Consider the following 16,495-nt stretch of genomic DNA (forward strand, 5'->3'; position numbering starts at 1 on the left):
TAGGTGGTAGCACAATGCACCTAATATGAAAAACGTATGTTTTTGAGGGTGTCTGGATACATTTGATCACACAGTGTACACTGCCCGCGAATTAATACTGGTGGGGTTAGCATTATGCTGTAGAGGACATTCACTGACCCTTCCAAGGGATGTGTGGTAGTAATTAAAGGCACTAGGTCAGCTGTGGACTAAGTGAACATTGTTCCTGACCACCTGCACCCCTTCATACTTGATGTCTTTGCTGACACCGACTGCATCTCCCAGCAGGATAACTCAATGTCAAAAGGCCAGAATCATCATATAGTGACATGAGGAGTATGATAGTCAACTCATGTTACTGTCTTTGCCACAAAAGTCACTTAGTATGAACCCGATGGAACCCATCGGGGATGCTATTAGGTGCCAGTTACTGAGGTGTAATGCATCATTTTAGGGAAAATGATGGGGTACAGTCTCTATCCTAAACAATGAAAGATGATCATGATATTTAATTTTTTTTTATTAATAGTTAAGTTTCAGACAGCATATTGTGGGAGAAATGGTCTATTATAGTGTGCAGGTAATGTAGGGAACACGGGTGCAGCATATTTGCAAGATGAGATGACAAGTTTAGCTTCGCCACTTACTGTGGGCTGCTTCTTCCTATATGTCATGTATTGGAGTTCTGTCGTGAGTATGGAAGAACAATGCTCACAATCACAACAGTGATATGTTGTAGAAGCAAAACAAATAATGTTTTTAAACTGCCATTCTGGCATTAATTTTTGATGTTCGATCTGTAATCAATCAAATAGTTGTAATTGATTGTGTGATACATATCTGGTAAGTGTTATCTGTCAAAAGTCTGTAGCAGCTTTAATATATTTGCAATAAAAGAATAAATTTTCTTTGTCAGTATGTAGATTTGACAAGGATTACAGCTCTCTTTCAGGCTCTAGCATGAAAAACACTGCATAGCAAATGAAGTCCACTAAGAAGTATAAAAGTACAGTTGTTCATAACTGATTAGCAGATCCAAATCATAATTAATTCACAACATAGTCAACCTCAGAAACTACTAGCACATGCTGAAAAGCCATGCCTCTGAATTTTTTATTCTGTGTTCAGTATCAGTTGAGGTATTGCATGTCATTCTTATTATTTGGTCAACTTGCCCACTTTGCTGAAACAAGCTGCGACCCTCTGCCACTAGAGGGCTCCAAATTGTAATGTGTAATGTGGCCATGTGTAACGGAACTATGTCGGTATACTGCAACACCCTCAGAAAACTGAAAGCATGAAGTCAAAGAGTTTGTCCACACATGGAGTACCTTCTCCTTCAGCATGACAATGACAGACTACACATGACTGCTGTGACATCGGCAACAATCTGATGCATTGGGCACACTGTCATTGATCTACCCCCATAATGTCCCAACTTGGCAACATCCAATTTTCATGTTTCCAAGACTTAAAATATACCTTTGAGGACTTCACTTTGATAGTGATGAAATGGAACAAGCAAAGATGAGGTTGTGGCTCCATCAACAAAGTCAAACATTCTACAGTGACGGTAACAACCAACTAGTCTCCCGTTAGTAGAAATGTGTTCATCACGAGGGTAACTATGTTGCAAAATAAATACACAGAAATGAAGAGTATTGATTTAGAATGTTAATAAAGTTTCTTTATTTTAAAATCTTTAAGAGTTTTTCTGGTATCTCAGTCGGACAGCCTGACAGAAGGCATGGACATAGACGACAGCCACTAAGCAGCACCCCTATAATTATGAGCACTGCTGTTGCCACCACAATGCTGTGTGGAGGCCCACACCTGCTGCACCGGCTTATTGACACTCGCAGTGGTCCTATAACCCAGCAGTGCTGGGGCTCAGACTGCAGTGGTGTTCCGACAGCACTTGTCGTCGTATCTGTATTTATTGTTGCTCTGGTCACTGACAGTTGCTATGACTTGGTATCTGATTTGGTTTTGCTCTCTTGTCTGGTATTTTGCCATGTGGTCTGTTGTGAGTTGTTCCTGTTGTGTGTGTCTGCAATGTACCATGATTCCCCGTTGACGCCATCACCTAGTGCATTCCGGTCTCACTCAGTGATAGTTACTAGCGTTTCCACATAAAAAATTTGAAGGCATTAATTTTCAGTATTCTCTCAAATATTATGTACCATTTGTTTATTATGACATGTGCATAGATATCTAGTCTACCTCCCATAGGCTTCTTGACACACACCACACACTAACGTCACAGTACTATGTTCCAAAAGTGGACCAACATTTTACTTATTAAGCACGTGGCCTTAACATTTTGGGTCATCATTGTCTTATGTTTCTGTGATCTACTTGTCATTAATTAATATATTTGGGTCATGCCTGGACATCTTAGTCAGTAGAGAAATTGCTCATGAACAACAAATCTTTCAGATTCTTGTCCCAGTCCAGCATGTAGTTCTGTTTGTTGCCAGGAAGTTTCAAATCAGTGCACACACTGCTGCAGACTGAAAATTCTATCTGGTGTATTAATGCTGTATGACACATTCTGCACCTTTGGATCCATAGTAAAATGGTTTTTGATTGCAAAGAGTTCATCAGAAAATAAAAAATAAAATTTCATTTGCTGCTTTCTGATAGATCTTTCCTAAGACATATACTAGTTAGTGATAACAACACAGTATATTGGTCATAATCATCAGTCAAAGGAATCCGGAACATTGTTATTCTTCTTTAAAAATGGCTTTATTTTTCTGAACAATAAGATTTATATTCCAAGGACATATTTTATAGCAATAAATATTTTCAAAAGCTATTACAGGCTTGTTATTTAGAAAATTAAAACTGTTTGTACAAATATCAAATTTCATTTTCATTCTTTAATAACAAAATTTACCGATTTTATCATTTATAAGTATTGATGGTTTTTGTTTCCACATTTGTATGCATCTTTACTCATGACACTTCTCTATTTCATTTTCAGTTTTTAGGAAAAATCTGGTTTAATTGTTGTACTTTTCCCATAGTGACTGAAAGAAGGTAGTGAACAGATCAGTTCAAAAATGCACTATATTTATAGCATAGAAAAATATATCACTTGAACAATTATACTGCACTTGATAAAATAAATTTATTTTGTTTCACTGGTAATGCACTCCATGCACTCATGTTTACAAAAATAAATGAGAGAAATATTTTGTAAAAGCACACACACACACACACACACACGCATACACAAGGGTAATGACCCAAGACATCTTTATAAAATATTCAACTGGACGGATTTCATAAACACAAATTTACATACATAGTAACACACATGATAATTCACGTGAACATGAGGTACAAGAGGAAACATATTTACCTATCGATATGTTGCTGTAAAAAGTAGAACAGCTCAAAGGCTCTCAAGATATAAAAAGCACATATTAAATTGTGTGCTTACACATCTGTCATTGATGTAGTTGGTATACAAAAGGGGTTGGGATGGAGGAAGGTAGATGGAAATAAAGAAAAACTAAATAAAATATACACTGAAGAGAATCTTTCTAATTATAGATCGGTATACACACATGTTATAATTAAAAAATTGTTGGCAAGGAATGAATTGTGAAGCACCTATATCTTCCATCTCCTTACCTCTCTTTGTACAAAGTGTGTATTCATTTGAATACTCATGTTTGTATCTTCCCTCTATGTTTTCCTACTTTCTACTTGTCCATATTTTCATAATTATGGCAATCAAACTGGAGATCTAAACTCCTTTCCCTCTATTTTTGTATTTTTCAGTTCTGCTCTGGTTTTTAAGTTTAGCATTTGGTATCAGATTTCTTTATTTTCTTCTTCTAGCTCAATGTTCAGTTGTATTTTGAACAAATATATTCATTTTGACTTTTGTAAATTTATGAGAAACTTAATTTACACTACATTCAAATGGACGGATTGGTGTAAATAAAGTTTCATAAAATATCATAGCGAGTTTTGCATTTGCATGTCAGATTGCTATAGTAGGAAGGAAATGGACGGCACAGTTCTTCAAACGGGATTGTTATGAAAATTGTTAGATTTATTTTTTCATTTGTGCTAAGGCATAGAATCAAATAACCTTTGTACCTATTAGTTTTCCTAGCTACAATGTTAATGTGTCATTTCATATCAGAATGTGTTTATATACTTTTTAGGACATATACTGATATGACTGCCCTCCTCAATATTCAACATAGTGGTATATGGAGTATAAATTCAGAAGCGGACATCACTGTGTTTCACTCATTCAGCACAATTACAAACATAAAAAATAAAAGCATTTACTTTGTGAAAGCAGACACAGATTTCAGCTCATATCCTTTGGTCCCCATGGCATGTATACAAAAATTGGCTTTAAATGTCGGTGAATGTTACTCTAAATGGAATATTATGTAGGAATTAGTACCCAACATTATTACTGTTCTCAACTCCACATCTAATGAAACTCATTTTATGCAGATAGGCAAAATTTTTGTCATTGGGACAATTTACTGCATTAAACTGAATTACATATATGTTCCTTAAGTTTAGTTTTCATAATGAGAAATAGAACAATGTAACTTCTGTGTTTTAGCACTTTTGTTGTTCCTCCACAATGTGAATAACAAACTAATAAAAAAAAATTGTGAATGAATACAAATATTAGCTTGTAACAATAAATTACAAAAGCAAATTGTGCCTGTTAATTTTCCCTGCTACAATAGCAGGGCATAATCAACATTTGTCACATTAGTGCATGTGTTGGAATTTTTAAGACATACCAAATAAAGTAATAGAAGCCCCTACAAACTTTTACTTGAATAGAGCTGAAGCATATGAAACGGCAGAGTTAAAATAGTAATTATACTGTATAAGTGTGACTAATGACATAGTGTAAACAATAACTAGCCAATAAATGTTAAGTCACATAGTGCTCAGAGCCATTTGAACTAGCCAATAAAACATAACATTAACACATTTATTTTGATAAATCATAGGTTTCACAGTACTGGTCAAATCACTAAATCTTATAAGGCAGTGACATTTGTTGATGAATACACATCCCCTGTGTTATAAGGTCTAGTGATAGCTGTAAGGCCAAAACAAGTTATCTGTTCATATAAAATAACATGTGATCAAGATCATGAATTCTATGATTTATGTAAATATAAAGCTCATCTGTCCTCTACAAAAATTAAAGTGCCTTCTTTCTCATTCATGTTGATAAGTGGATCAATCGTGAAGCTGTGATCATTTTGATGGTAAATATTAATAAAGAAACAGCAAAAACTCAATATTATTTTGAAATGATATGATGGGAAATCACAAGACATTAACAAAATATAAAAGCTTTCATTGTTTGCAAAGAGGATTGTGAAAATGATGTGTTAATGAGTGAATGAATAAACCATAAATGATTCACAAATGAAGTATGACCACTTATACATAATATATACAACCTAATAATAAGCTAACACTGTGTTCATGTGTCAGTCTTACATCTCTTCTTCTGTTGTATTTACCACTCTTTTATTTCTTTATTTATTTGTTTTCCATGTTTATTATCTCTTCCAAATCTTCTTTGTCAATGTTTGCAAGATTACAGCATTTTTAATTCATCTTCTTGAATTTATTTCTGTTTCTTCGATCTCCACCTTGTTAGCTGTCTGAATCCTACTCATTATTGCATCTCTGAAAGGCGCAATAGTTAAATTTCTACTGAAGTACCTTCTTTTCTTTCTCTCCATGGTGGGTTTATTTTTTGTTATATTTTATAAAAGCTGTAACAACTTGCATGTCTTTGTTGGTTACAGCATGACGAAGTAGTTTTTGTGTACTAATTTCACATTCTGACCTAACCAGATAGATGAGCAGGTTAAAACACACACTTCCAGTACAAGAGGAGATTCACCAGCCCCAGACTGAATCCACCTGATGGATAAAGATGGGGCTGGTGTTGCTGGTGAGCCTGGATGTAGTTTTTAGCTGGTTTTCCACATCCACCAAGCTGATTGTGTGGTTGGTTACCAAGTAATACCTTAGTTACAAAGTTCACAGACACTTTAAAAAACATTGTCACATTTTACCAAATGATGTACACTATATCACTATATGCAGACAGGAAAGGTATACAGTTTATTTCCCAGGGAGGCAGAAGGGGGAGGCAGGGGTGAGGGAGGAGGGGGGAGGGGGGAGGGGGGGGGGGGTTGCAGTGGCTTTAGAAATCCTTTGGGACTGGTTACCTCATCATAACAATAGCCTGTACTGCAAAGAATGCTGTGAGATGCAGCATGGTGTCTTAGAAAACACACTAAATCCTCCATAGTTTGGAAAATTACATAAGAAGAAGGGAAATCTGAGAGTTTCAAGGTAGAGCAGGCTGCTGAAAGATATGAACCACTGAGGTTTAGGAAAACTGTTGAGCTAGCAGAGCAACAGGAAAACACTTTTCTTGAGAAGTTCTATGCTAACTTCACCATGAGTAGATTGTTTACTCATCACAAAGTTACCATGGAACTTCTATATTTACTCTGTAACATTTTATACCTTATGTACTTACATAACAGCAGTTTGCTCTACAGTTGTGAACTACATGATACATAAATATGAAAAAAATGGACCAAGTAGCTTAGCAGTATGCCCAGTAAAATTTAATCCTATTCTGAATTCAAATGGTGATCTTGTTACTATTATTGGTATACATAAACAATTCTTATTTTTCCCTGTAACATGCCAATAATTACAATCCATAAACACCCACACAGTTTACACCATACTGTCAAACAACATCAAAGGGCAATATGACTCATTTACAAAAATGATAACACCACACAAGTCACACTATCTTCATAAGCAGATCGAGTTCAGTATGTAACCAAGCCATTACACTCAGACAATGTAATATTTCAGAAGTATATATGATTTAGGTAAACATACCTGATAGCCTTTTACTACTACTATTATCACAATACTTTTGGAAAAATATGCGTTTTCATCAAACTAATAAATTTCAGTTGCCTCGAGGAAGTAAAATAAACTGGTCTCGCATTTAAAATACATCAGACTCTGAAATTAGTTATTAGCTTGATAGTCTGAATGAACTACAAGTACTACCTTAGGAATAGATACTGATTTGATACATGTCTGTGCCATTCAGTAAGTTCATGTGACTGTGAATCAGAATTCCACACACTCCTGGAGTACGATGATCAAAATCACAATTAACTGTTGCTTGGCACCTCCAACACTTTTAAAATGAACTTTCTTTTGCTCTGCTCACATTTGGTGAGACAGATTCATCAAGGACATTCTCGGAAGAACGTGAAAGTCCATGGTTATCATAAGCATGTTCTAATGTTGCATCTTCAGATGGATGCCTTGGAGGTCTTGTGCTGAGTGGTGTAGACATTGTAGCTGGTGTTATAGCACCATTTTTGCCACAGTAAGGTGTAGAAGGAATACTGGTTGTCCCAAAAGTAGTTGTAGTAGTTGCACCTGCTGATGGCAAATCAGTAATTGTTGTTTGCTCATCTGGTTTTGGTACCATCAAACGGAGATTGGAGTTTGCGGTTGAGGATGAAGCATGGTTTTTGTCACTATTTATGACAGCTGCAGTACTAGAAGCCTGAAAAAAGCACATGAAAAAAATTGTATCAATAGGAATTTTCAGTTGAGAAAACTAGTAAATTATGAGACAGAGTTTTTGGCCAGTACTTATCTTCAAGAAGCAAAATATTTACTATTGCTGATAAACACATATAAAACTGGAGGTACACAACACTATGACAGCTTTTGAAACTTTATCTTCAGTGGCGTCACCGCCAGACACCACACTTGCTAGGTGTTAGCTTTTAAATCGGCCGCGGTCCGGTAGTATACGTCGGACCCGCGTGTCGCCACTATCAGTGATTGCAGACCGAGCGCCGCCACACGGCAGGTCTAGAGAGACTTCCTAGCACTCACCCCAGTTGTACAGTCGACTTTGCTAGCGATGGTTCACTGACTTCTACGCTCTCATTTGCCGAGACGATAGTTAGCATAGCCTTCAGCTACGTTATTTGCTACGACCTAGCAAGGCGCCACATTCAGTTACCATTGATATTGTGAATCATGTACTGTGACAAGTGATGTTTATCATTAATGGATTAAAGTTAAGTATTGCACCAGCTACGTCTGTTTTTCTCAATTCTAATTCCCTTGTCAGACCTGATGCCAGCCTGCATGAGTTAAAACGTGTGCATTTCGACCTCCTTTAGTAACACGGTGTTGGCTCTCCTGCCAACTACAACAGTTTCCACATCAGGGAGGAAAAAGAGCTAGGTTGGGGCAGGTCAAAAATCCAAATCTCAGGATGCTCACCTGTAGTGAGGATGCCTAGCAAGGCGCCACATTCAGTTACCATTGATATTGTGAATCATGTACTGTGACGAGTGATGTTCATCATTAATGTATTAAAGTTAAGTATTGCACCAGCTACGTCCGTTTTTCTCAATTCTAATTCCCTTGTCAGACATCACGCCAGCCTGCATGAGCTAAAACACGTGCATTTCGACCTCTTTTAGTAACACGGTGTTGGCTCTCCTGCCAACCACAACAGTTTCCACATCAGGGAGGAAAAAGAGCTAGGTTGGGGCAGGTCAAAAATCCAAATCTCAGGATGCTCACCTGTAGTGAGGATGATGTTAAGATAGACTGGAGTAGTTTAAGAAGGAAGGGTAGACCTGAGTCACCTTCCCCGACATATCCCTCTTGTCTCCCCCCCCCTCCCCCCCCCCACTTTCCCCCTCCCTCCCTCCAGAGGAAGGGACTAATATTTCTGAAAGATGAGACTGTGTCATGTACTTTTATTTAATATGTGTCTGTTGGCAGCACTAAATATTTTGCCTCTATATAGTAAGCACTGACCAGCACTTCTGTCTCCTATTTCAATAAAGATAAAACAGTTAATTCACATTATACTCATGTCATTAAAAATACTTGGCAGAGAAAGTACACAGTCTTTGTAATGACAGTCATAACTTAATTAAAAAGTAAAAAAATAAAAACTAGTAATCTTAATGCATTTAATGATTTTAGCAAAACACTGACAAATTTAACAATCCAAGGATCTTATAAGTAAAAGGTACTTTTTTATCATGTTATTTTGTCGAAAACTGACATTCTGAGTCTGGCTGCATACAAAATATAGATGTAAGAATCAACCTATACTTTGTTATCACTTCTTCGGTATATGTTGCATGTTCCGAACAGTTTTCCAGTTTAGGTGGTACAGTAGATCCTGTCATTTCGAGTAAAATTATTTTACCTTTTTTCAAACATTGGAAAATCCAGGAGATAATAATGACAATATTATGAAAAGGATAGACTGCTACTCACCATATAGGAGAGATGGTGAGTTGCAGGTAAGCACAACAAAGGAACTGTCAGACAAAAAAGCTTTAGGCCAAAAAGGCCTTCATTGGAATTAGATGACATAAGCACACACACACACACACACACACACACACACACACACACACACACACACACACACACATGCAAATGCAACTCACATGCTCACATGACAACAGTCTCTGGCTGCTGAGGCCAGTTTCAATGGCCTCGGCAGCCAGGAAAGCCTTTCCGTCTCATCTGGTAACTCTTCCCTAACCTGGAGTTCTGGGTGACTTTTCCAAACTCCAAACCTTTTCCAAGCCTTGCTAGTCCTTTCCCTTAACCCTACTTCCTTCCCCTTCAAGCCTTCTTCCAGAAGAAGGAGCCACGGGCTCTGAAATATAGCAAACTGTAATAACTTTTATTTGTGTGTTCTCCTACAGCTGCGTGGTGAGTAGATTTTTTATCTATCGAATTATTTATATTTTCAAAAATTGATTAGTTTCATTGGGGTGTGTATGTAGATATAGAAAGCAAAACTCCATCCATACAGGAGGGATACTGTTAATATCATTTGAATTTACCTAGTAGAATTTTGTGACCAGTACAGCCAAAGACTTTGATAGTTAATGGAATAAGTCGATTAGAAAGTTTTTTAGTTTATCTCTGCAAATACCTTATCTGTGCAGCCAGAGATGGGTCCGTTTGTAGGTAGTCCTTTATGGATGTCAAGCTGAGAAGAAACTAATAAATGGTGCTGTGAAAACTGAGTTGGTATTCTGTTGTAAGCTGTTTTCTCAAAGAGTTTTGAAGAGATTCTGAAGTGTGATTTGCTTACCTATGTAGTTAGTTAATTTGAATATAATAGAGGGAAACATTCCACATGGGAAGTAACCTGTACCAGGTTGGGAGGGTAGTTGCAGGATGCGAAAGCTGTTTTCAGGTTGTTGGTTCAGGGATTCCGGACTGGAGCAGATTCGTACGCCACAAAGACCTAGGCTGTAGGGAAGGGACCGTTTGATGTGGAATGGGTGGCAGCTGTCATAATGGAGGTACTGTTGCTTGTTGGTGGGTTTGATGTGGACGGACGTGTTAAGCTGGCCATTGGACAGATGGAGGTCAACGTCAAGGAAAGTGGCATGGGATTTGGAGTAGGACCAGGTGAATCTAACGGATCCAAAGGAGCTGAGGTTGGAGAGGAAATTCTGGAGTTCTTCTTCACTATGAGTCCAGATCATGAAGATGTCATCAATAAACCTGTACCAAACTTTGGGTTGGCAGGCCTGGGTAACCAAGAAGGCTTCCTCTAAGTGACCCATGAATAGGTTGGCGTACGAGGGGGCCATCCTGGTACCCATGGCTGTTCCCTTTAATTGTTGGTATGTCTGGCCTTCAAAAGTGAAGAAGTTGTGGGTCAGGATGAAGCTGGCTAAGGTAATGAGGAAAGAGGTTTTCGGTAGGGTGGCTGATGATTGGCGTGAAAGGAAGTGCTCCATCGCAGCGAGGCCCTGGACGTGCAGAATATTTGTGTATAAGGAAGTGGCATCAATGGTTACAAGGATGGTTTCCGGGGGTAACAGACTGGGTAAGGATTCCAGGCATTTGAGAAGTGGTTGGTGTCTTTGATGAAGGATGGGAGACTGCATATAATGGGTTGAATGTGTTGATCTACGTAGGCAGAGATACATTCTGTGGGGGCCTGGTAACCTGAAAACAGCTTTTGCATCCCGCAACTACCCTCCCGACCTGGTACAGAAACAAATAACAAGAGCCACTTTCTCATCCCAGCAAACCCAGAACCTCTCACAGAAGAACCACAAAAGGGCCCCACTTGTGACAGGATACTTTCCGGGACAGGATCAAACTCTGAATGTGGCTCTCCAGCAGGGATACGACTTCCTCAAATCCTGCCCTGAATTGAGATCCATTCTTCACGAAATCCTCCCCACTCCACCAAGAGTGTCTTTCCGCCATCCACCTAACCTTCGTAACCTCTTAGTTCATCCCTATGAAATCCCCAAACCACCTTCCCTATCCTCTGGCTCCTACCCTTGTAACCACCCCTGGTGTAAAACCTGTCCCATGCACCCTCCCACCACCACCACCTACTCCAGTCCTGTAACCCGGAAGTTGTACACGATCAAAGGCTGAGCCACATGTGAAAGCACCCATGTGATTTACCAACTGACCTGCCTACACTGTAAAGCTTTCTATGTGGGAATGACCAGCAACAAACTGTCCATTTGCATGAATGGACACAGGCAGACAGTGTTTTTTGGTAATGAGAATCACCCTGTGGCTAAACATGCCTTGGTGCACGGCCAGCACATTTTGGCACAGTGTTACACCGTCCGAGTTATCTGGATACTTCCAACTAACACCAACCTGTCAGAACTCCAGAGATGGGAACTTGCCCTTCAGTATATCCTCTATTCTCGTTATCCGCCAGGCCTCAACCTCTGCTAATTTCAAGTTGCCGCCGCTTGTACCTCACCTGTCTTTCAACAACTTCTTTGCTTCTGTACTTCCGCCTCGACTGACATCTCTGCCCAAACTCTTTGCCTTTACAAATGTCTGCTTGTGTCTGTGTATGTGCGGATGGATATGTGTGTGTGTGTGCGAGTGTATACCTGTCCTTTTTCCCCCCCTAAGGTAAGTCTTTCTGCTCCCGGGATTGGAATGACTCCTTACCCTACCCCTTAAAACCCACATCCTTTCATCTTTCCCTCTCCTTCCCTCTTTCCTGATGAAGCAACTGTTTGTTGCGAAAGCTTGAATTTTGTGTGTATGTTTGTGTTTGTTTGTGTGTTTATCGACCTGCCAACGCTTTTGTTTGGTAAGTCACGTCATCTTTGTTTTTAGATATAGTTAGTTATTTTGATAGTCATATGGGTCATAATTGTGATCTCTCTCTGAGATGTGGAATCAGTCAGTTTACAATGATAATTCACTTCCACAGTGAAAACTATGACAACATTGGTTGTAACTGATTATTTGTCTAACTAACCTGTTTTCCCCATTGTGTTGCTATACTGTTTTCACTTTATACATCATTGCTCTATTTTTTTCATTTTTACAGTATATATTAAGTTATTCTCTTATTATATTATTTTGTGTAAGATCTCTGAGAGTCTGTCCTTTAAATTTCCTTAAAATTTTCACTTCAGCCAACTGTATTCTTCTTTTGTTTCTTAGATGGTGTCCAAGATTTACTTTCATATTTTAGAATGGTGGTAGCTAATACCTTGTAAAATTTTAGCTTTGAATCATTCCTTGTCTTGTCATGGAGTGTTCTGTGTATTGTGCCATGAGGTAATGGCAGTAGTGAAGCTGTGATGGAGACTCATGAGTTGTCTTCAGATCACTCAATTGGCATTAGGCTTGCCTGCAGAAGGCAAATGAGCCCCAGTCTGGCACACAGTTTTAATCTGCCAGGAAGTTTCAAATCAGCTCACAGTCTACTGCAGAGGAAAAAATTCTTTCTGGAAGATGCCATTCAATATGTTAGTGCCAACCACTATGTGGTTTAACATACTGCTTTGCAATACACTGAATATGGGTGGGGTGGGTGGCAAGTAGGGGGATCTATTGACTAATGATATTGATGAAACACTAGCAAAATATCATGTCTGCCATCTCCCACATGCAATAACAGAACTCCATTTCACTGTTTACACTTTTCACACTCCAAGGAATCACTAATCTTATTCTTATGCCAACACAACCTCAAAATTATAAATACGGAGTGGCTGATGTAGTTGACAGTTGCAAGTGAAATGTCTAACAACAGTATCACTGTCAAAGGACTGAATATGGAGACAAACACAACCAATAATAAATGAGTAATGATGTCAACAGGAAAACATCCTGCACCATTGACTACTGACCATTCTTGACACAAACAAAATGGCATTTGTTTCTGGACATGCTTATGGGACATATTTATAGGATATTATTTCCAGTTTTGAGCAATAATATCTCTTGCAAGAAAATGGTGCACTTAAAATGACCATGCACAGAGGCAAGAAAGAAGAAAAGTGGGAACTGTTATAATGTATTGTTAGTGTTAGCAAGTGAGACTCTGAATGTAATTGATTTATAGTGTTTCCGTCTATGAATATTATATGTTACCATGTGAAGGTGAATTTTTTAAGGTTTGGTAATTGCCTCTGTGATGTCTCTGCCAAAATTCCCTTGTAACAGTCATGTGAGAGAAAATTAATATTTTTGTGTAAACCATTGATTGTTTGAGTTATATATTAGGGGAGTGTTTTAGTTCTACATCTCACTGACATTTGTACTAACAACCAGCTACTCACTCCACACAGAGAAAGCTTAATTCATGAACATGGCTTAATCTTGCTGTAAAGAGTGTGAGGTTCAAATTTATCAAGAAAAGTCTAGCCACTGCCATTAGAAACCTGTCCTATCAAGCTATTACAGTGAAACCTTGAATTTACAATCTCCAATTTCACATTTTTCGCGATTCTATACCATAAATTTGTAGCCCCTGGCATACCCATTAGATCAATGCTTAAAATTCCCCAATTTTACATTTCTTCCTGGTAAGGTGTACCTTGATTCTAAGTTCTTACTCGACATCTCATTTGACTTCATCCCATTTTCTTCCTATTGAAATCTGATGTGACAGAACAAGTTATAAGTGGCTCAAAAGACAGATGGGTGGTGACAGAATTATTGGAGAGGGGAGATGTGAGAGAGGAAATGCTGGTGTAATCCACAATTGGTGTTGCCAACACAACTTGCAACATTTAGCTTCACAATGCAATTATGATATAACTATTGTTAGGATGCAACGGTAGTGGAAAAATAAGACAGTTAGACCAAACCAACACATTATGAAGGGACTCAGCCACCACCTTTTCTTGTGCCACTTACAACTCAGTCTCATCTTTTTTCATGTATTTCTGAAGTACTGTAATCAACAACAATATTAGTCGTCCTCCTTGTAAATTCAAATACTGAGTCTCAAAGATTATGCATGGTCATAACTGAGGAAATGTTGCCCATTTCTGGCTAGTGAGCTCTTATTGACTGGCAATATTATGAGAAGGACAGTTGCTAAGCACCATACAGCAGAGATGCTGAGTTGCAGATAGATACAACAAAAATACTCTCACAATTCTAGCTTTCAGCCGTTAAGATCTTTGTCAACACACACACACTCACACACATACTCACACACACACAAAAACACACACACACACACACACACACACACACACACACACAAATGTAACTCATGCACACAACTGCAGTCGAACTAGCAGTTATTAACTGGCAATTTATTAAGTTACCCAGTAGCTGGCACAGCCACCACACCACATTAACACAAGTAAAATGAGCTCACTTACTGGATGTGTAGAGAGGGGGGATGGCCGTTCAGTGTCGGGAGTCTTTTGGAAGGCATGAAAGCATTTTGTGAAATGCAATTTTGTCATATGATGACATGACATTTTGTGAAATGTTGAAAATATACTTTTTGTGCAGCTCATGTGTTATGACAAAGATGTCACAGGAAATAGAACAAGGGTTTTGTGATAGACTTTTTCATGTTCAAATCTGACATGATACACTTGCAACAACTACATACACTACTCATGTATATACTTTGAACCACATACACCACACATTGTTGATCATAAAGACTGCCAGCAGTGATAGAGAGCATGAAACGGAACTGTAGCACCTGAGCTTTCTTTCAAATTTAAATTTTACACAGTGTACAGTAATTCACTGAGGGAATTCTAGTAAGCTTGTAATGCCAATAGGTGAAGTAAACTCAATTTTTCATGTCTCTGTTCCTCTCATCAAGCCTGAAATAACACTTTTATGGTGGTGGGAATATGAAGTGCAGCTCATAAGAAAAGTATCAAACAATGACAGCAATAGTGACAAAGTATGTCATTATGCAGATGCCCACATTTATGTTTAAATTTTAATCACTTAGCTGCCGTGATGTTTTTGATCTCATTCAACACGTTCATCAATATTTGCTTTTTTGTGGGTGATCACAGAGGATGGACTCTCAAAAACACATGCTTTGTACGCCTAATTTGCAGTTGTAGCATGTCGGAAATGAGCTTGATTACCTTGTATACAGGTACAAATTTCAATTTCTTGATGAGTTTTTGTTTGGTGTTACACATCTGTGGTTTTCTAAGAACTTATGAAATTCATTATTATTGTATAAACATTGAATTCTACATTTAATTTCCTTCACAGATTTTACACAAAGTATTGGAGAGGATTGCAATTTTTAATCATAAATGCCAATTACGTATGTTTTTGCTCATATTTGGGGGGGGGGGGGGGGGGGGGAGTTAACATCTTCCTCAATTCTGTATTTTCCTCAATGTTGCCTGTTTTAAATCTGGACCACACAAAAAAAGTCAAATAGGGATATCACTGTATACAAAAAAATAAACTGAGACTAAATTCTTCAATGACACCAAGTTTATACCTGTTGCTTATGTAAGAGGGAATCTAAAAAAAAAAGAGTTAAACTCATAACTGTCAACAGCATAACTACAACATTGCACAAATAACAAACTGAAAATCTCCCTGTGAATAAGTCACATTCACAGCCTGGCGGAATCACAAAGGGGCGTCATCTTTGAACAAACAATGTATCAACAATGGCATTGTCTGTTGCTGCTGCTAAATAAGTTTCCACATACAGATACACAGAATCTCATATAAACAACCAACAACAAAACTCTTAGACTGATTACAGGTTGTCTGTAATGTACTCTGGTAGATAAAAATTATTTTCTATCTTGAATAGCAGCATGTTACATAGAACGGCAGTAATTAAATATTTAAGGTGGTATTGGACAATATCCGTTCACTGCATAAACATATCCCATCTTAGTAACAGCTGAGATGCAGAGAAGCTTCCTGTAAACATCTAGAAGTCAGCACCAGCCATGTCTACTGATTGGTCCACTTCCAAAATGTCCTGTACTTAGTGAAAAGTCACAGTGTTATAATAACTTTAATGTAATTCTAGGTTCGATGATTTAATAGAATTTCAAGACTGATTTCCACATTTGTGCACACTAATTTGACCCGGAAATGCAGTACTTTTCATCCACTCAAACTATTACAA

The 16,495-nt window shown here is 38.1% G+C and overlaps 1 protein-coding gene across 1 annotated transcript in view; it reads right to left on the reverse strand.

Annotated features, from left to right (window-relative positions):
- Positions 1-2,706: 2,706 nt before the first annotated feature.
- Positions 2,707-16,495, reverse strand: part of LOC126354602 (uncharacterized) — a 48,540-nt gene continuing 34,751 nt past the window's right edge. Inside the window, exon 5 of the mRNA XM_050004353.1 lies at positions 2,707-7,615. Within this exon, the coding sequence (XP_049860310.1) occupies positions 7,241-7,615 (375 nt within the window). The 3' untranslated portion in view covers positions 2,707-7,240. The remainder of the gene's footprint in view (positions 7,616-16,495) is intronic.

The sequence above is a fragment of the Schistocerca gregaria genome, chromosome 3 (genome assembly GCF_023897955.1).
Source record: "Schistocerca gregaria isolate iqSchGreg1 chromosome 3, iqSchGreg1.2, whole genome shotgun sequence".
NCBI classification, from domain to species: Eukaryota; Metazoa; Arthropoda; class Insecta; order Orthoptera; family Acrididae; genus Schistocerca; species Schistocerca gregaria.